General features: G+C 57.1%; 1 protein-coding gene across 2 annotated transcripts; it reads right to left on the bottom strand.

Annotated features, from left to right (window-relative positions):
• Window positions 1-3,033: 3,033 nt before the first annotated feature.
• Window positions 3,034-14,921, bottom strand: SEMA3G (semaphorin 3G). 2 transcript variants are annotated; one of them, XR_011426873.1, is made up of 17 exons: window positions 14,687-14,878; window positions 12,693-12,853; window positions 12,516-12,578; window positions 12,139-12,258; window positions 11,779-11,869; window positions 11,549-11,665; window positions 11,165-11,310; window positions 10,848-10,962; window positions 10,683-10,752; window positions 10,234-10,378; window positions 9,703-9,934; window positions 9,517-9,608; window positions 8,789-8,830; window positions 7,842-8,070; window positions 7,398-7,537; window positions 4,961-6,051; window positions 3,034-4,868 (listed from the first exon to the last, which is right to left on the bottom strand). XR_011426873.1 is itself a non-coding variant. In XM_001915888.5 (16 exons), exons 1-16 carry the CDS (start codon window positions 14,793-14,795, stop codon window positions 5,611-5,613), a joined length of 2,313 nt encoding a protein of 770 aa, XP_001915923.1. In that variant the 5' UTR covers window positions 14,796-14,921; the 3' UTR covers window positions 3,034-5,610. The 2 variants fall into 2 exon arrangements, 1 of the variants encoding a protein (XP_001915923.1); XM_001915888.5 differs by having other exon boundaries at window positions 3,034-6,051; window positions 14,687-14,921.
• Between the last annotated feature and the right edge of the window lie 6,174 nt (window positions 14,922-21,095).

Genomic DNA, 21,095 nt, shown 5'->3' with positions numbered 1-21,095 from the left:
AAGCAGAGCCTCCCTTGTCCTCCTAACAGGCCAATCTGGGCTTTGAGTGTCCCTAGTACAGTCTCCTCCATTTGACCACAGACACCTGGACTCTGCTCCAGGCGTCGGTTGATTCACTTTGGCATCCTCACCAGCCCACAATTGCCCCTTTGCCCTAGTCTTCCCTCTCTGCCCAATGGGATGCTCATGGTGGTGAAACATACCCCATTGGGATGGATTAGGGCACACTCCAGTCATTTTTCTCCCTGGGAGATAGAGGTCAAGACTGGTCGCCTGAGTACCTCCCTCAGCAGAGCGCCTGAGTGCAAGCTACTATCTGACTGGTGGAGTCCTGGTCTACGGATCAGGGCAGGCATCCCTTTCAAGGCTTCCCTGGAGACTGTGCAGCGTTTCCCATCCTCAGTGGAGAATGGTTTTTTTAAAGGCTACATTGAGGAACCAGGAGTTTCCTTAATGAAAATCCAGCAGGGAAAGTGAAAGGCTTCCTTAGGACGTGGCCTCTAAGGGAGAGGGGCCCAGCAGCGGTACCCATGGTAAAGGCAGGCATGGGCTGGGCAGTAGGAAGTGGGCACAGGGCCACAACTGCCACTGCCTCATCTCCTGTACACCAAGTGGGTGGGCGAGTCCGGAAGGGGAGCCAGGGTGGGGGCCCAACAATCCTTAAGCTCCTTATCAGGTATTGGATCCAAAACTAGCTCCACCCACTCATTCTCTCTCCACACCAGGGCCAAGTTTATAGTCTCAGAAAACCCTGGGGCTTTATCTTGGTGTGTGTTGAAGTTTTCTCCTTTTGCAGCCCCTGCAGACCAGGACTTGGGTGAGGCTAGGGTGGATCCTTTACATGGATGGAAACTGGGCTGTTCTTTTTTTTTTTAACATTTTATTTTTTCCCTTTTTCTCCCCAAAGCCCCCTGGTACATAGTTGTATATTCTTTGTTGTGGGTCCTTCTAGTTGTGGCATGTGGGACGCTGCCTCAGCGTGGTCTGATGAGCAGTGTCATGTCCGCGCCCAGGATTCGAACCAACGAAACACTGGGCCGCCTGCAGCGGAGCGCGCGAACTTAACCACTCGGCCACGGGGCTGTTCTTGAGCAACTGTCTTTTAGTTCTAAGAAGATGATGTGGCTGGCTGGGAAGCTTCAGTTTGTTGGACTGGCAGAGGCATGTGAGTGAGTGCTCTGGGGCCTGCCTAACTCTAGCTGCATGTGGGGCCCCTGCCAGCCCACGGGGAGGACAGCCTGGCACTGGGCAGTCCAGGCTTCTGATGCCTGCTACCTGCCCACTCCTCCAATTAATGGATCTAGGGGTGTCTGGGACCTGACCTGGGCTTAGCTGAGTGAAAGGGAAGCACAGTGGCCATTTAAGACCGTGAAAAGGGCTGTTTTCCTCTCTTATTCTGCCCCCTCCCTGCCCTTCACCCTTCCTTAGAAACTAGTCTGTTGGACTGCAGGACAGCCACAGGCTTGGGGTGAATCCTAGCCCTCCATGGAGGACCATGCCAGACACAGGAGGAACAGGAAGTGGGCTGGAGAGGCAGGCTGGGTGTGGGAGGACAGGAGCCAGAGGCAGGGCAGAGTCCAGGCCCAAGGGTCAGCAAACTGGCAGCTTGGCAGCCCTGGCCCTGGGGTGGCAGGTTCTGCTCTGGTGCTGGCCATGGGAAGTCAAGATGTGGCTATTCCATCTGGGAGGTCAGGACGCTCCAGAGTTTACAAGCTTAGAAGGCAGAGATTAATACATTAATCTCACGTGTTAAGGGAAAGAATTAATCTCTGGGTATTTTCCCAAAGTATACTCTTCAAAACATTAGAAACATGAGATGTTAACTGCTCCATGGGAAAAAAGGGATAGAGGACCACATGTTTTGGAGAATCATGTAGCACATAAGGCACACAAATTAATGACAGATCATTGTGGGCTTCTCAGGGATTTCACAAGGCAAGCAAGCAGGCAGTGCACAGCTCCATGGGGCTCGGGGCAGAAGGCCCCGTATTTATTTGGCCACTGTCATGGAGGATCTCATGGGATAATTGTTCTGCAGGACACCATTTTGGGACATGCTCGACTAGACCCTTTTTTGAAGCCCCTTTTCAACTCAACGTGTTTGGGAAATCATGAAACAGAGGCCCAAAGACCAGCGGAAGTATGAGACTTAGAGGAAAAACCTGGGAGAGGAATATAGAGTGAAATCCCTTAGGCCGGAAATAGGGCTCAAGATGGGAGATGGGAGGGGGCGTGGGGGGCCAGGAAAAAGTCCAGGCTGGAAGAGGGGGTCTTCAGGGCATGGGTGGCAGTGACAGGGGAGCAGAGACTGTGTGCACCCGTGGGGAGAAGGGGGCTGTGGAGGTCTCATTCACACACCCCTCCCAGTCCAGCACTCAGCACCAAGTGGGTGTTCTAGTGATGCTTCTCAGTCAGTGGAGATGATGGCTTGGGGCAGAGCAATGGGGTTTCAGGTTTTCTCAGGCCTGGGCGTTTGTGCAGGGGCCAGAGGCTGCAAGGAGGCCCCCACTCCAGGGCCTGGGCTGCAAGATGGGACTGATGACTAACCTATTCTCTTAAGCCCCCTAGTCTATAGCATGGATTGAGGGGCCCACCCAAACAAGAGGCTAGTCTTCCTAGTGAGGTGGGGTAATGTCCCTCCCATCTTTAAAGCACCCCTGCCTTTTCCCATCTCCCTCCAGCACCAGTGGAGTCTGCTTTTGGGCAGAGGCATGATGTCACTGGGGGAGTGGAACTGTGGTCAGAGGTGCCTTCTGCAGCACACCCAGACTCCCAGGGCCTCCCCTCTTCCCCAGAAGCTGCAGCCCCCACAGCACAGTCCGGCCCCCCAGGCAAGAGCACAGTGCCCTTAATATAGGTTGGTATGTGGCTTGGGATGAAGATAGGCACCAGGCCAAGAGCTGCTGTTACAGATATCAAGCGTTATTGTGGGAAAGGGGCAGGGCTGCCTGTATGCCCATCTGCGCTTTGCCAGCAGGTTTTTTTCTGACTCGGGAGCCTCTTGAAGTTCCAAGAAGGTCAGTCTCAGAAGGCTGCAGGGCAGGACTTTCGTAATTTAATGAGCAATTTCAGCTTCATAGACAAAGCCTTCTGACTCCTTCCTTCCCCTGCTGCCCATTTCCCTCCCTCCTAGAAAATACCAGCTAGCGTGGCCTTCTCCCTACTGGAATGGAGGGGGAAGGCTCTTCATTTTCAGTTCATGCAGATGGCATCAGTCAATTTAGTACAGAAATACACAGATACAATAACAATATAATTATGTGATGCAAATATTAACTTCATCCCTTTCCTTGTAGATTCTGTGTGGTAGATCACTGCACTATCCTCACCAGACTCCGGGCAGTCATGACAATAAAAATAACAATAGTAACTATGAGAAGTGTGCTCTGAAGACAGAGAAACCACAAGGCCCATCTCAACATATGAATACAAAAATAGAATTCACACATAGAAGCATTTCCAGGACTTAATAACACACAGTCCGATAGGGGTAGGGGTGTGGGGAGCTGGGAGAAGCGTCCATAATTTTCCAAGTGCAGGTTTTCATTGTTCAGGATTTTGAGTTCCTTCTCCCTCCATTTTTCAGAGTAACTTCCTCAAAGGACTCTGCCTGGAGCCAGTCACACCTGGGCCCAGTGTAAAGGCCACTGAGTGCCTCGTCCTCTCTTTCTGGCTTCCCAGGGACAGAGAAGCAGAGCAAGCTGCAGCTCTGACACCCTTTCCTGGGGCTCTGCACTCTCTCTCCCCCCTCTTCCATCACCTCTCTCTCTACTTCCCCTCTCTTCTCCAGCCCCCATCCCATACTCTTTCTCTCCTCTGCTTTTAGCTGTTGACATCTCAGCCACTGCAGCCCTAGGCCAGGGGCTTCCCCAAAGTGTTGTCAGGTGAACCTCAGTGCTTCTGGTTCGCTTACTGTGCAGTCAAAGCGGGGAAGGGTGACTTATTTCAGAAGCCAGTTCTCTGGAGATGGGGGGCTCGGATGAAGTCCAAGGCAGATGCAGCCTGGGTTTGAGTTCAATGGGACAGGAAGCCTTGTCTTGCTTTTTATCTTTTTTTTCCTCCTTTCTTCATCTTGGTTTTTTTAATGGAGGGAATCGTGAACCCGATGCTCTTGTCTCCCTCCTGTTGGTTTTGTGCGTCATTAACTTGTTCATATGCAGGCTGGGAACAACTTTTCATTTAGTCCTCCTCCTCCTCCCCCTCTGTGCTCCCCAGCCCAAGAAACACATTACTGCTGATGGCAAAAACACCTCCCTACACGCCCAGACAGAATGTATCCTGGCCACCTGAGCCTCAGCCCCAAGAACCAGCAGGACTTAGCAGCTTTTTTCCCTGCATTCTTTCCCTTAAAAGAAAAAAGCTTTCATAAGTGAATCATCCACGACCAACTCTTATTTAGCAAAAACCAGATTCCAGGGTGAGAAACATCTGGCCTTCCCAGTGGCTCCTGAGCTAACGGTTGCCATCTTGAGTCCTTGAGAATGCCTGCTTATGAATTTCATAGTCCATCCTAGGGTTTCCCACTCACTCTCCATCTCAAAAACCTCTCAATCCTCTGTGGCCCCCACCAAAGCCCTGCCCCTCATCCTGTCCACCGGCTGCAGCCTGCTCACAGAGCCACCACATTCCCACCCTCCCAGGCTTTGGGTGTGCTTGCATTGCCCTGGGACAGACAGCCCACTCCTCCCACCCACACACTTCCTCCACTCCCCTCTTCCCATTCTCTAGTCTGCAGAGATGGGAGATGACGTTCTCCTAGATCCCTCCCCTTTTCCTGCTCATCAGCATGGAGACTTTGAGGGTGGGGAAGAAAAATCCTATCAGGAAGTGTGGGCATCCCAGGAAAGCTGGCCTGGCAGCTCTGGGACCTGGGGAAGGGAAGACAGGCTGTGAGACCACCCCCCACCCTTGGTTTATGAAGTGAGGCCTGAGGCCCAGACCACCCCAGGTCCCAGGGAGCTCTAGCAGTCTGTGCTTCTGTGATTCTGAGATGGAGAAGAGGTGGTAGACAGTGGCGGGGAGCCACCAAGATATCCAGGCACAAAGTAGGGCAGGGGTCTTGCTGTTCCACCTTCTCAGCACCTCCGCTTTCCCTCCCCAACTCAGTCAGGGTAGGTCTCCTTAACAGGTGCTAGCTTAGAGGCCACTTCCACCCTCCTCTGGCTGCCTGAGGTCCCCTGCCCAGACACCTCCTCAGTCACACCCACACACCCTCTCTAAGGGTCACTCAGAATGGCCATTGTTCTGCAGGCTGGGAAAGAACCACCCAGCCCTCTCGCCTCTGGGCACAACCGGAAATGTGCTCTGGGGGCCATCTCTGAGAACAAATAACAGGCCCACTGGGGTTGCCAGCGACCAGAGGGTGCTGGCTCCAGACTGGAACTGAAAGCACAGAGAGGGGCAGGGAACAGGCCTCTGGCACAGGGCCCCTCCATCAGGCCCCAGCCTTTCCTGTGACAGCCTGGTAGGGGTATCGGGGGTAGAGACTCCCATCTCTAAGAGGCAATCAGGCCCACCGGCCCCTTCTGCCCTAGCTGGGTGAGTGGGAGACGCTGGGGGCTGCTGCGGGGCCATCCAGCCCATCCTGACTGCCCCCTTCTCTGCCCTCTTCTATGTGGCCTCCACCTCCCGGGGCGTCCGATTACGCTCTGCCTGCACCCGGCTCTTCACCTTCTTGCCCAGCTCCAGCCCTGCCCAGCTCTTGCCCTTGGCTTGTTTGCCCCGGCTCCGGGAGGAGCACCACACACGCTCACAGTACTCATCCACCCGGGGCAGGTTGGCAAAGCCGATGAGCTGCAGGATGTCCTTGTACCAAGCCTTGGTTGGGGTGGAGGCCAGGCCTCCTCGGGCTGGGGGATCCTCTGGCCGCGGCACCCTAGGGAACAGGCTGTCGAGCTGTGTGGCTATGATCACCTCCAGAGCCAGGCGGACCACCATCTGGGAGAAGCCGTGCTCCAGTGTCGTGCAGGTGTAGGTGCCTGCATCCAAGCGGCTGAGCCTGCGGAACAGCAGCCCCTGCTCTGTCTGTAGGACTCGCTCATCTGTCTTCACCTGCCAGGCACAAGGGAGGGTATGATGAGGGCGTGGAGCAGGGCCCCACACACCATCAACTTCTTTGCCCCTTGCTTTTCCAAATTTGCCATCTCAGGGCCCAGTGCTTGGGCACTTCCCCTCACCCATTCTCCCCTTCCCAGGAGGGGCCCAGCAGCTTGGCAGGCTTGGCCTCCTCCTCGAGACTATGAGCTAATTGCCGGCAGGGCGTCACCTTCCCATAACCCAGGACAGAGCCTGCAAAGGGGGCTTTCCAAAGATTTGACTGACTGATTATCGCTAGTCAGGGGTCTGAGGCACCTATCTTGGCTTTAGGGGACCCTGGCACACATTCCCAGGGAGCGGAGGGGGTAAGAGGGTATTTTACTCAGGGGGGTCTGTACCCCCAGCCCGAGTACTAGAACTCCTCTCCACTCTCCACACACACAGTCTTCCCTGTCTTGGTCTGCATTATTCACTCCCCCAACAGTGCAGGGCTCACAGCCTCAGCCAGGGGTGGGCTGAGTGCCCATCACAGTGTGGGAGGCCCAAGTGCTGTTCTGATCCGGCCCCATCTCTGGCCCAAACAGTGTCTGCACATCTGTAAGTTGAGGCTGAAGTGCTTAGGCGGTTAGTGTGTGCTCCCCCTGCCCCTGGCCCCCTGGGGGAGTCTTCTCAGTGCCCAGCCCAACAGCTGGCTCAAGGCTGGCCTCCTCCAGTTCCCAAGCTGGAAGGAGAGCTCTTCCTTTAATCAACCCACTCCCTCCTTCCCTGCCTGTGGGAGCAGCTGGAGAATGGTTCCTCACCCTGCCCCACCCACACACATCCTCAGGCCCCAGACTGAAACCATCTCTGGGGTTGACAGACCTTTCCAGATAGGGGAGGAGGGGCCTATGCAGACAGCTGGACTCCAGGGAGGAAGTATGAGGCCAGGCAGTATGTGTGGGGTTGAGGGGAGGGTGGTGTGTGCTAGGGCCAGTGGTCAGAGGCCTAGGCCTGGGATAGAGGACTAAGAACCCTTGGGGAAGAGAGCCCCTCAAAGATGAACCATACATGTAAGCATAGGGGGCTTCCTGAACAGCCCAGATCCCCTTCCCTCTCTTCCATCTCTGCTAGCCACGTCTCAGAGCTTAGCTCATTGCCTTGGAAGTTAAGGGCTCCTTACTACTGGAGGAGTTCCAGCCACATCTGGCCTGAGCATTCCCAGATGGCAGGAACAGGGGCACCCCAGGGACCTAATACAAAATTTTCTTTGGTTGATCTTGGCAGGTTCCCCTTAGAGCCCCTTCCTAGAGCTCAGGACTTGGAGTTCAGGGAGGGGTGTGACCTCAGGACACATACAGGCTGGAGGCAGAGTGCTTGCTCACCTGGTCGGACCCTTCGTCCCCTGGCCTCTGCAAGAACCAGCGCACAGCAGCCTGGGGAGACTTGGGCAGGCACTCCAGGAAGGTGCTGTTGTGCTCCGTGCCGTAGACTGTGGTGGTCGCCACGAGTCCTGCAGCCTCCGCTGGAAGGAGGCAGAGGTAGGCTCAGCTTAGGAACTATGGGGAACCGGGGGCCAACTGATGCCCACAGCCCAGAAGCCCCCACCAGTGTGACAGGGACCTATGTCCATCAATCTCCAAGCCAGTCACTCTGTCCACAGACTTTATACTATATACTGACAGGAGCTGCAGAGACAGAGAAGCTGAGGACTGTTTGAAACAACAGACCAGTCCAAGGCCCCACTTCACAAGGGTCGAACCCAGGCCATGGGTGAGTAAGGACCTTGTGGGAGCCCAACTGGCACCCCCATGCCAGCCGCCACTCACCTTCCCGGCTCTGGCCCAGGCACTGCAGGGCAGGGTTGCCGTGCCGGATGTCCTGCCGGCGGAACCGGCGCTTGCTGGTGCCCGGCCGGTAGTGGGTGCAGGAGGCACCATCCCAGGCGCAGTATGGGTCCCGGGCCAGGCAGCACTCTGCACAGGCACTGCCATAAGTCTCACACTGGTGCAGCTGCAGCCGGGCCACGCCCAGCCTCGAGCCCACGTACAGCATTTGCTGGGGAGGTACATAGCCAGAGCCCATGGTGAGCCTGGGCTTCCCCAGAAGCAGCTAGGCTCTCAGCCCCCTTGGGTTTCCTGAGACCTCCTGCCATTTGCAAGTGGTCCTCCAGAACCTTTTGGGTGCATTCACAGAAACAAAGAATATTTATCACCCACCTGCTATACACCAGATCCTGTGCTAGGACATGCAGCTGATGGGGCAGACCTGGGGGCTTTTCTCTGAGGGGCTTCTCCAGGCCCTCCCTTCTGCTGACCTTTGCCCTCTAACTTTATCATGACTTGCCTCTGACCTTAGAGGTACACTCTGATTTAATCAATCCCAGTACAAAAGTCAGGATTTACCCAAAGATAAACTTGGGGAGATGGTATTTGCCACTTGCAAAGGACACAGCAGACCTCTAGGAGACTCCCCTGTTTGATTTAGAATCTGGACTTTGTTTTTAAGTAGGTTTGCCTTCCCTGAGGAACCAGCCTTTGTGGATCTCCCCTTATCTGAACACAGCCTCACTTACTTGGGGTCTCCCACTGCCTACTGGTTTCATTCATGGGACTCTCAGCTCCCAGCTGGACTCTCACCCCTCATTGCAAGGCCTAATCAGGCAGCTGCAGGGCGTGCTGTAGTGGGGCTTCCCAGCAGACAACAGCAGCACTCAAGGAGGCTGCGGGCAGGGGTGGAGAGGGTGGAGGGGTAGGGAGGAGGCAGCTGCTCTTACCCTTTTGACAGAGATCTCCATTTCAGTGATGGGTGTGGGCACCTGGGGATGGAGCAGGGTCTCAGCGAGGGTGGGCTTGGGGGAGACTTCCTCTGCCTCCCTGCTTTCAGCCTCCTCCAGCCTCTGGTGTGGGAGCCACCTACCTCCCAGCCTGGGTCAACGCACACCCTGGCAACTAAGGCCAGACAGTCTTTCCCAGACATCGGGTTACAAGAAAGGTCCCCTCACCCTGGCTGGCCTCCAAGCAGGAGGCTTGGCTGAAAGCACAAAGCTCCAGTGTCCCCTCCCACAGCTCTGTTCCCAAGCAATGAAGCAGCTGTCCCAAATCAACCATCCTATGTCAGGAGGCACAACAGTACCCCTGACATAGATGACCCCCTGTCTGATTCCATAGATGGGCCAACAGAACCCCTTGGGGACTTGGGGTCTCAGCCACCCCCTCACCGGGACTTGAACCTGGCAGGGCTTTGTCAAAGGGTGCTCACCTTGGCCGTCCCTCCCTGAGCCTCCAACTTTCAGCTCACAGACTGCATCTCCAGGCCCCACAGTCATTCAGAAGCATCAGCAAGGCCTCTGCACCAGTGAGTGTCATCACTTTCATCCCCCCGGCTGCAGGTTCAGTAAAGACAGTCCCTTCTCCCTCCTGTCTTTGCTCCTGCCTCCCTGGAGGGAGGCCTAGACCCAGGGACTGGGATTGAGGGGACTCCTCTCATCAATCCCCTGCTCACCTTAAACACCTGAAGCTCCTCCAGAACTACCTCCTCAGGTTCCGCAGAGCCCCCAGCCTGGAGAGCAATGACCTTGAGCACGGAACCTGAGTCTAGGGCAGAGGAGAAGGGGTCAGTAAGAGAGGAGGGGCCAGCCTGGGCCCCTGCACACCTCCCCGGCCCAGCCACCTGACTCAGGCCACTCACCAGTCCCCAGGAACATGACATCGTAGGTCCCATCCTCTGCCTCCACTCGGTCCACCACGATCTGGCGCAGCTGCTGGGCTAGGTGGGTTTTGACAAGGACAGGGCGGCCCTGCCGAGGCCGCACAGGCTGGAACATGAGTGGGTGGGCTCGGGCAAAATGTAGCACCTCGTCCGGGTAGTCCTTGGTGCTGCCAAAGGGTCGTCCTGGCTGCGCAGTCATCTTGCTAGGGCACTGTGGGAAGCAGCAAAGGGAGTGCCTGAAGCATCCTGGAATGGCCGGTTCCCCACCCCAATCTGTTTCCATGCCCCACTGCCTGGGCACACCAACCTCAGAGGGACCACTCTCCCTGTACGAGGACTCCTTAACATGGTCAGGGCTTCGCTCCCCTCCTCACTCCGCCCAGCACCTCTAGAGCCCCAGCCCAGCCACTGCCATGGTGCTACACGCAGCTACAAGGCTGTCCCAAGGCGGAGTCCCTCCTGGCATCTGCTCAGCCCTCTTCCCTGGCCTGGCCCTGGGCAGATACTCACCATGCCAGGGCGAGGGAAGGGCACCTTGCCCCCATAGGGCCCCCACTGGTGCTGGGGACCATCTTGGTGGGCAAAGGGCCCCTTGAAGACCTCCCAGATGTCCACCATGTGATACACGCAGACAGCGAAGCCCTGGAACACAGCACTGCCAAGGGCGGACAGGGACAATCAGGCCAGAGTGGCCATGATAGGCAGGAAGGGGGCAGCCTGGTTCCACGGTCAGGGCAGAGGGTGACAGTGCCTGCAGCCAGCAGAAACCGAAAAACAAGGACATCGAGGCAAAGGCAAAGAGAATGAGGCAGAGAACACAGCCATGGAGTCCCTGTGTCAGGGACAGAGACAGGGACCCATGGCAAGGCCAGGACATGAAGGCAGAGGCTCAACAGAGGAAGCTGAGGGTGCAGAGACCAGGCCAGGGGTGGGAGGTGAAGGGAGGCTGGTGTGCCCACCTGACCGTGCTGAACAGTGCATACACCTCGAGGCTCTTCCCTGCCTTGGGCCACAGCAGAAACACATCCTCTAGGAGACAGAAGGCCATTGCCAGTGACCCCCACTCACTGGCTCTGAGCCCTCCCTGCTGCCGCACCCTGGCCTCCCCCTGGAGATGTCCTTACCCAGCTGATCAAAGTGGGTCTCAGCACCACCGAGGCCAGGCACCGAGCAGACCAGCCTGGCCTTGAGGAAGGTGCTCCATTTGTTCACCAGCACCCGCTGGCCACCAGCGTCATTCTGGGGGTCGGGGGCCAGAGTCAGCCTTGGGCCCATGAGGACAGGCCTTCCTCCTGCTCCTAAACCCTCACCCTTAGGGGGAGAGGCATGGACGGCGGTTTCACACCCCTGCCTCAGTTTCCCTACTACTGCTGGTGAGGACAGGTTGAGGAAGGTGGGTGTGGCAAGGACTTGAACCTTACCACCCCTTCACAGCTCTCACCACACAAACACGGCCCACACGGCTGACGGTGACACGGCCTGGGCCACCATCTGGCGAGGGGACAGTCTCCGAGAAGAAGAAGTACACCTTGTCATCGTCCCGGTCTGAGTTGTCAGGGATCCGGGCCGCCATAACAAACCGGGGATCTGTGAGGTGACATGATGAAGCTGGTGCGGGGGGTGGGCCTCACAGGGGAGGACAGGGGGCTGAACCCTAGGGGAACGGAAGAGGTTCAGGGACCCCACTGGAGGCTGAAGTCCCAGGGAGTAGAGTGGGGATGGTCTGCCCCTCCAGTCCCCACTCTAGCATCAGCTCTCCTGCCTCCCTGCTAATGCGGGGGGCAGACTCCAGCCAGCCTTGCCCTCAGAAGACCCCTGAGCTCACCATGCAGGAGATTCTGGTCAGAGTCAGAACGCAAGGCTGGCCGGGGACCCCCACTCCGGAAGATCATGGCCTCACGCCCAAGGAAGTCGGCAGTGAGGCCTGTGTACAGATCCCCACCTAGGATAGGGGTGGGAGGCAGAGTCGGGAGGAGGGCCCAGCTACCATCCATTCCCAATGACATTGGCTAGCTCCATGCTCCCTGTCCCCAGGTGGGCCTGGGGATCACTCACCTACAAAAGTGCTGGCAAAGGGACGGCTGGGCTCATGTGGGCATCGCCCCCGCCCACTTTCTACACTGCCGGGCTCCAGGTGGAGCACATGCTGGGGGAGAGGCAGGGAGGGGTGTTACCTGGGAAAGCAGCACCAGCCCCCACACTGGGGCAGTGCCCATCGCGTGCAGCTAGAGAGTGGGGGTGGGCAGAAGGCGCCCTCATTCAAGACCTTGTCGATGGGGTCAGCTCCCTGGCACAAAGGCGCCTTTCAGGCCCCTGCCCCCTCTGCCCAGACCCAGGCTCAATGGGGAGCGTTCAGGCAGCAGGGAGGAAATGTCACTGCTTCCCAGTCCTTTGTGGGGCCCACCACAAGCTCACCTCTCCACGGTGCCCAACAGTGATGAGGGCACAGGTGGGCTGGAAGGCCCCAGTGCCACACACCAGCAGGTGGGTCCGATTGTGGGGCTGCAGCACCCGCACAAAGTTGGCACACTCCATCTAGCGGGGAGAAGATGGGGGGAGGGGATGAAGGATGCTCACTGTCTTCTTGGGCCCCGAGGCTCAGTCCTGCCTGACTGATCAGCTCTGGGGATCTAAGATGAGGGTAACATTCTTCACAGACCTTCAAAGGCCCTAAGGATGTGCTCCAAAGGCCCCCAGCATAGGCACCTGGGGGAGTGGCCACAGGCTATCCTGGGGGTCAGGGCCTGGGTATTGGTCGGGGTTGGGGGGCAGTCACTCCCGACAGCACTCACCAAAGGATCTCTTCCCTTGCGAACACACTCTTCCCTCTGTCCTGGCTGCGGAGGCCACAGGACCTGAAACACAGCCTAGCTGACTCCTGACCTTACAGCCTCAGTTTCCCCACCCAGCTTCCCATCCCAAGAAGACCAGCTCTCAGACAGACCCTCTCTCCAGTCAGTCCAGCTCACCTCCCGGGGATCCAGCCATGCCTGGTCCAGCTGCAGAGAGTAGAGAGCATCACGGCCCCCCAGAAAGAGGCAGTCCCGGTACTCATCCAGGTACATGGCCCGAAGGTCCAGGGAGCCCCGGGGACCCAGAAAGATGGCAGAGCGGTTGGCAGACAGGAGGTCTAGGAGGGAGCAAGGGAGGGGGTAAGGGCCTACTGCTCAGCCCACTTCCCCAGCCAAGGCGTGGAGGTGGAGGGCCTCAGCTGTGCATTCAGCCCCCACACACTCACATCTGGAAAATGTTTCCTTGCACAGGGCTGCTGGAGAGCTTCTGAGAAATGGCTCCTGGGGGTGGGTGGGACAGGAGGCTCTGAGCCTCCCACCCAGCCCAGCCCACCCAGGGGCCTGCCTCCTACTCTTCCATGCCTTAGCCTCTTGATCTGTCATTTAACATCTTCTTCCCACTGGCCCATCTGTGCCCTACCCAGTCCCCAGGGAAGATGGCCCTGCTGGCAGAAATATGGCAGCAAGCTGGGCAAAGTGCTGGGAGAACCTTGAGGAAGGGTGGGTGAGCATTGTGTAAGCCTGACTTGGGGGGACAGGTGGACAGGCAGGGGAGAGCACTCCCAGCAGAGGAGCACATGGCAAAGGCCTGGGTGTGGGAGAGGCCAGGTATGGCCAGGTAGAGCTTCAGGCTCTAGACCAGGACTGTGGCTAAAGAGGATTTTCTCCTCCATAGACACTGGTGACCCAGGCCTCAGGGATGGGGGCAGGGGGCGGAGGGGACTGTCTGGGGATCTGGTCCCAGGAGTCAAGGATCCTGATATAGGTGCCAGGGGTTCAGCAAGGGAGGTGGAGGTGATGGGCAGGCAAGGGGGCAGGTAGCAGGATGTGGTGGGAAGGGGTGCTGGCCACCCTTGGGAAGGCCGAGCATCCTATGCCTGCCCAAAGGCTCATCCTTGACCCAGCACCCACTCCATCCCCAGACTCTTCCAGGCCTCTTCCAGGAAGCCCGCCATAGCTGACAGTAATTTGGAAGGAACTCACCCTATTTGGGCTTTTTCTTGTAGCCTGATCACCCCCTGAAACCACAGCTCCCAGGGCAGGACCACATTCTCCCCCCAGACACCTGCTTCAGCCTCTTCCGAGTGGAGTTATGTCTCCCGCCTCAGACTCCCCAGAGCAGGACTGGGTCTCCTCCCTTGGGCTGGGGTTCCCAGGGGAAGGTGATCACCCCTCTGGTTTCCCCAAGAAGAAGAATCTGTGGGTTCTGCCTATCTCAGGGACCTTTTCCCACGGATCATCTCCACAGATTCCCAGGAGGCCTGTGCCAGCTGCAGCACAACATGTCAGGTTAGATCTGCAGGGGAATCTCCTGGACCAGGATGGGCAAAGAGGGGAGGCTGGAACTTCCTAGGCTGCGAAGAGTCTCTGGGAGGGAGACGGAAGAGGAAAGGCCAGAATTGGGAATTGGGTTGCAAGAAGAAAGTAGGCAGAGAGGCTGTGGGGACGGTGAGGAGACCCCACTGCAGGGGGATGAGAGGGAGAGGATGTTGCCCTGCCCCTCCACTGTCTGCCCTGGGCAAGGAGTCCTGGCTGGGTGCAGACAGATCCTCCAGACATGTCTTCTCAGCCCCCTCCCCATCTCTCTCTGCCCACCTCTATTGAGGTCTCTCAGAGTCTCCATCCATCTCCTTTTCTCAGCAGCCCCCTCAGGTTCCCCACTATGTGTCCCTGCCTCTCCCACCTCCACCCTGGCCATGTCTCCCAAGACCTGTCTCTCTCCCATGCCTTCCTCCCAGCTGGCTGCAGCTCCTGCCTCTGGTGGCCAACCAGGAGCACCATCCCTGGGACCAACCACGAAGTCCTTCCCACGGGCTGTGCAGGGAGTGACTGCATCCCTCCAGCTGGCAGAACAGACTGCCCAGAGCTGGCTGTGGCCCCACAGCAGGGGGTGTCACAGGGTCCAGGGTTCCCACGGACATGCACACAAGCAGGGCATGCACTGCCCATACCTCGGTAGGAGAGCCGCAGGCGGGGCACGCTGGGGCCGGGGCTGGGGCTGCCTGCACGGAGAAGGAGGCCCCCCAGGAGGCAGCAGATGGCCCAGGCCGAGGGGACCATGCTGGGGAACCGAGGGCACCACGCTGCCCGCGGAGCGCCCTCTGGTCCCGCTGCTGGCTGTAGTTTGCTCTGTTGCCGCCAGGCCTGCCACTTATAAGGCAGTGGCTCCACCCCATCCAGGGCCAGGAAGGCGGGGAGGAGAAGGGAGGGGGCAAGGGCCCCGCCATCCACCTGCAGCTTCTTCCTCCACCCCGGCCAGCCCCCTGGATGCCTCTGTGTCAGATTGGCTGGTTCCCAATTGGGGAGACTTTCCCAGCTGAGGTGTGGGTGGTTTACATAGAAATGTTCACAAACCCAAGTCCCCAGGTTCCAGGAAAATGTCAAGGGGGGAGATAGCCTGGAAGAGAGTTCAGGGATCAGAGGTCAGAGGTTGGTGGGCTGGGTGGGGTCTGGCTGGGCTCTCCTTTGCTCCCTGCCCCTCCAGTGCTCATGACAGAGACCGCCACAAATTGATTCTGAGCCGTGGTCCCTAACACCATCAGGGTCCAGCCCCCTAAAGCCTTGACATGGCTTCCCAGTTCCCCTGGCAGGGCCCTAGTTGCCTGAGGGGAGTCATTCCAGCCTAAGGGGGTTCCATGTTTAGGGTTGGGGCTTGAGGTCTGGCCACACTTCACAGATCGGGGATTGGCAAAAGGTGAATGCCCAGCCTCCTCCACCAGGCCTGTCCCTGTCTGGCCCGTAGGCCCCACCCCAGCTCACCAGGGCAGGGAGCAGGATCCACCCGTATCAGGGAACCTCCCATTGCCCTGCCTGCCTCAGCCATCCTGTTCTTCTGGAGGCCCAAGGCCCAGAGTGCCACTCAGTGAGTGGCAGGTTCCTCCCAGAGTTCCCCTCTGCCCTGTAGGCCCTACACCCATGACCCCTCCAGAAGGAGGGTAGAGGGAGGTGCTAACACCCTCACTCCCTCAGCCCTGAGCTCTGATTCAGGGGGCAGGAGAGCCACAGAAGAGGGACAAGGGGGAGAAGAGGCTGAGGGGCTGAATGGGGGCAAGTGAGGGGGCTTCCACATGCCGCCCATCCCACAGCAGCCCCTGTCCCTTCCCCCCAACAGCTGCCACTCCACTCCACCCCAGACTCCTACACTTAGAATCAGAAGCCCTGGGCCCTAAGAATATTTCAACCTTGAGCCAGAAATGGAGCTGCCAGTATTTGAGAAACTCCTGCAAATTAGGCCTCCCATATGGACCAGGCCGAGCCCTCAGATCATCATCAGAAAACTTTGGGAGCACCAGAGAGGGAAGGAGCTGGCCCAGCCCGCACAGCAGGCTAAGAACAAGCCTCACTCAGCCCTGCCCATTCCTGGGACTCTCTTTTGTTTTGGGGGCTCCTGAGGGGTACTGGGACCCCACCTCCCCTCCCCGTCTCATCCCTGGAAGGGAAACAGGTCAGCCCCTTGAGTCAGTGTGAGAAGGACCCAGTCCCTCTGACACATACATGCCTCGTCCCTGGGAGCCCTAACCTGGTTGGGCAAGGGGTGTAACCAGCTCTCCAAACTGGTGAGGGGTGCTTATGCAGGGGCTGCTAAGATAGTGATTATATCCTGGGCCCTTGGAGGGGTGGTGGCCCTCTGCCTCTGTCTCCCTGGGCAGACGTTTTGGCCCATAGCCCGGGCCGGGGGCCAATATCTGTCTGGAGATTGAGCCGGACAGCCCCTCAACCACCATCTGGCCGTCAGTTCTGGGCAGGAGGCCCAACAACTCCTCAGCCTGCCAGCTCACTGTGGGGGTCTCAGCTCAGCCAGGCCCCCAGCTGGGGCTGCAGGGGAGGCCTGGTCTATTGTAGCAGGATTGGGGGCAGCCCGCTCCACCCTGCAGAAAAACACCCTAGGGCAGGGGCTGGGAGGCCCAACTCCACTGTTAACTTGTTGTTTGGCCTCAGGCAGGTCCTCTCCCACTCTGAACCTCAGTTTCCAAGTCTGGGAAGGAGGTGAGGATCTTCTGTAAAGGCCCCTGCTTGCTGGCTGCAGATGGAAAACCAGACCCAAAGAGTGTCTGCCCCCATCCCATGGTTGGATCAATGAGCCCAGTCACAGGCATCTTGTGCCATCTCGTGGACAAAGTGGGAACTGCAGGCAGTCCCAAAGCTGCAGCTGTGTCAGGCCCTGCAGGGCGGCTGGGCCACCCGGGAAAAACCACCACCTCTTGGGAAGCTAGGCAGTAACCAAACAATCACAATGTGAAGAGGCAGGGCCAGTGGGAGATGCTCCCCTGATTGCTTCTAATGGAGGAAATCAAGGGAGGCTTCATGAAGGAAGCACTATCCAGGCAAAGAACGACACAGCACAGAAGAAATGGAGAGGACTGAACGCAGCAAAACAGAAGTAGGTAACGCATGTAGAGGAGTACAATGCCATGTGCCAGTGGGAGCTGTGAGCCCTTGGCCACATACATGTGTGATGTGCGTGTTCACGCATCAGGTGCCACCAGCTGGCTACGTGGAGGGTCGCAGCCCAGCCTCTCCCAGCTAGAATTCTGGGGTGGGCATGCCTGGAAGGAATGGATCCCTAGTCCCTCCCCGACCAACCTCATTTTGGAACAGAGATATTGGTTTCTTTTTTTGTTTTGTTTTGTTTTGTTTTTTGAGGAAGATTAGCCCTGAGCTAACTGCTGCCAATCTTCCTCTTTTTGCTGAGGAAGACTGGCCCTGAGCTAACATCTGTGCCCATCTTCCTCTACTTTATATGTGGGATGCCTACCACAGCATGGCTTGCCATGCTGTGCCATGTCCGCACCCTGGATTCGAACCAGCAAACCCTGGGCCACTGAAGCGGAACGTGCAAACTTAACTGCTGCACCCCCGGGCCTGCCCCTGGAACAGAGACATTGAGACAATCCCATGGGGCTCCCTCCCTGTGGACCCCTTCTTTAAGGCACCAGTAACCTCCCTCATATACCCTCTTTGTAGCTGGCCCAGCCATCCTCCCATTTTGTTCACAGAGGGCTTAACTCTTAGGATGTCTCTCTTCTCCTCCCCCAAATCCATTAGCATCCCACATCCCCTGGGTGCCCCCCCCCCCCCACCTCTCAGGTCCTTGTCATCCTCTCCACCAATCATGTTCTCCTCCCTCCACCTCAGTTCCCATCCTCCAAGTCGCCACCAAGAAGGACATGACCACTGCCTACACTCAGTATCCCCACTGCCACAATTCTTCCCTCATGGCCTTGAGCCCCCAGAGACCTGTGGCCACTCACCTTCCACCACTCTGCCCCTGAGTGTTGCATTAACTCTTTTCCAGTTTCACTGGATTGTTCCCATAGGCATTCAGGCCATTTTCTGATCCCCCTCCTTAAATGACCTTCCCTGGACTCCACATCTCCTCTTAGCTCCAGTCCATTTCTCTGTTCCCTGACAGTTTGTAAAATGTCACCAGTACTGGGGGCCGGCCCGGTGGCACAGGGGTTAAGTTTGCACATTCCGCTTCAGCGGCCTGGGGTTCGCTAGTTCGGATCCCAGGTGTGGACCTACGCACTGCTTGTCAAGCCATGCTGTGGTAGGCATCCCACATATAAAGTAGAGGAAGATGGGCACAGATGTTAGCTCAGGGCCAGTCTTTCTCAGAAAAGAGAGGAGGATTGGCAGCGGGTGTTAGCTCAGGGTTAATCTTCCTCAAAAAAAAAAGCAAAAAACAAAAAAAGATATTTAAAAAAAAAAAAGTCACCAGTATTGTCCACACTCGCCATCTCCCCTTTACCTCGCCTCACTCCTTTGGCCCTCTCCAGCCGGGCTCCCATCCCACCACGCCAGTGAAACTCTCCTGTCCAGGTGGCCAAGCTCTTGGGGGCTTCCAAGTTTCCTAAGCCCAGGGCCATCAGCGGTCTTGAATGCCTCATTCCTTTCCTCCTGGTTCCCAGGGCCCCTCACTCAGCCAGGGTCTCCCCCACCCCACTGGCCACGTCTCCTCCCCTGGACTGCTCAGGTGGGGTGCCTGGTGCCTAGTCCTGGGCTACCTCTCTCTACACATCTTCACTCTGGAGGCCTCATCCAGGATCAGAGCTGGGGAAGCACTTCTTACTCTGACCACACCTGAATTTATAGCTCTCCTTGTGCCCTCTGACTCAGTCCCAGCCTCGCTTTGACATCCCCACCATCCTGTCCCAGAGGATGGGACATGGACAAAGGACTCACCATCTTTCCCGTGATTGTCTCTCCAGAAATGCATAACCTGAATCTAGTCCTGAGGAAACACCAAATAAACTCAAATTGCGAGATTCTACAAAATAACTGGCTTGTACTCTTCAAAAGTGTCGGGTCATTAAAGCTGAGGAAAGACTGAGAAACTGCCACAGATTGGAGGAATGTAAGGGGACAGGATGACAAGATGCAATGTGTAATTCTGGCTGGGTCCCAGTCCAGGAAGAGGACTTTAACAGAGCAATTGACTTTTTCTTTGCTGAGGAAGATTGGCCCTGTGCTAACATCTGTGCCCATCTTCCTCTATTTTAGATGTGGGACACCGCCACAGCATGGCCTGATAAGTGGTGCTAGGTCTGCACCCAGGATCCAAACCAGCGAACCCTGGGCCATGGAAGCAGAGTGTGCAAAGTTAACCGCTATGCAAACTGGCTGGTCCCCACAACTGACAAATCTGAGTGAGGTCAGCAGATGAGTTACCTCTGGTATGTCAGTGTTAATTTCCCGGGTTTGAACATTGGCCTGTAGCCATTTAAGATGTTAAAATTTGGGGAAGCTGGGTAAAGTGTAAATGGGAGTTTTTTGAACTATTTTTGCTAGTCTGCAGTTTCAAAATGAAAAGTTAAAAATTGCAAAAAAAAAAAAATCTAAAGGTAAAAAGGAACCTCCATTTCCTGATATCCCACCAAGAACCTGTGCCTCTCCCAGGCTTCCGTATCTCAGTAAATGGCAGTCTCATCCTTGAAAGGAAAGGTCATCCTTGACTCCCCACCTTCTCACATCTCACATCCAAGGCATCAGTGAATTGTTGATTCTAGTCCCAAAACATACCCTGAACCTGTGCAATCTTCTCGCCCCACTGTGCTGAGAGCCACCAGGCCTTCTCGCCCTAAGGCTGCCGGGGCTGGGCGCCTGGCCCAACACTGCCTTTCAGCTCCTGAGATGCTCCAGTCTTCCCCCATGCCCTCCCATGACTGGTTCCCTGTGGTTCTTCAGGCCTCGGCTCAGTACCACTTCCTCCAGGAAGCCTTCCAGGACCACTCTAGCTCATGGCCACCACACCTCCACTGCACTAGTTTCCTCACTGCACACATCTCCCTCCTTGTCTTTCTGAGTTGACTGTAAATCCCACAAAATTAGGGACCAGGCCTCCCTCTGAAGGATCCCAGCATCCAGTCTGTGTGGGGCACATGGTAGGTGTGTGCCCTAGCTGGCGGTGCCACCCACTGTGGCCCTGCCTCCTCGCCTGAGATGTCATAATTCCTGAGTGTATGTGTAGATCCTTGAATTCTCCGCTCCCAAGGGCAGGGCTGAGGGGATCCATCTCCTCTCCCCCCAGGTATCTCCAGGGACCAGGCAGCTCCTGCTGGCTCCAGCCTCCACTGGAGGCATCTCCAGAATTCTAAGACCATCTCCGGAATGCTGGGCTTGTCTGGGGAATGCCAAGGCTAGGGCACAGGTGGGGAGGCTGTGGAGTGGCTGGGTGGAGCGAGGACAGCTGCTGACACTCTGTGGCAGCTGTCCAACTCCACTTCCTTGCAGCACCCTCTCCCCAAGGCCAGTGTCACAGTCCTGGCTGCAGCTCTGGCCTGGGCACCCCAAGTAAGCTGAGAGCCACCGGGCCTCGTGCCTCCATTCTTTGTGAGGGAGGCAGAGGGGGTTCCTCGAGCCTCTAGGGTTCACAGTAACTGCAAATTACTCCCATCTGGACCTGGTCCATCAGACAGAGCCCTTGGCTGGGAGCCAGTGGCTCGGCTCTCCTCCAGACTCACCAGATGACCGTGACAGGCCCCTGCCCCTCTCTGAGCCCCAGGGTCCTCACTGGTCAAATAGGTGAGGGGAGAACAGTAGACAACATGCCCCGCGGTCAGTGGGAGTCAATGTTGGCAGCAGGAAATTCAAGTCAGTGAGCAGATGGACTAGAGCCACAGGCCCTGACGGTGCCCGGCTTCTCCCCAGCCAGAGCTGACAAGGAACAGGGGCTGCTGTGCCAAGTGGCACCCAGGGCCTAGCCAGGCACTGCAGCTGCTGCTCTCCATGGGCAGGACCCCTTGGCTGCCACCTGGCCAACCAAAGTCATGGCCCCCAGGAACATGTTAAATGCAGATTCCTGGGCTACCACAGACTCCAGATGCTGAATCGCTGGAGATGGGTCCTGGGCATCAGCAG

Source organism: Equus caballus, chromosome 16 (genome assembly GCF_041296265.1).
Source record: "Equus caballus isolate H_3958 breed thoroughbred chromosome 16, TB-T2T, whole genome shotgun sequence".
Classification (NCBI taxonomy): domain Eukaryota; kingdom Metazoa; phylum Chordata; class Mammalia; order Perissodactyla; family Equidae; genus Equus; species Equus caballus.
Note: the sequence above shows the minus strand (reverse complement) of the source record. Positions and strands in the feature narration are given on the sequence as shown.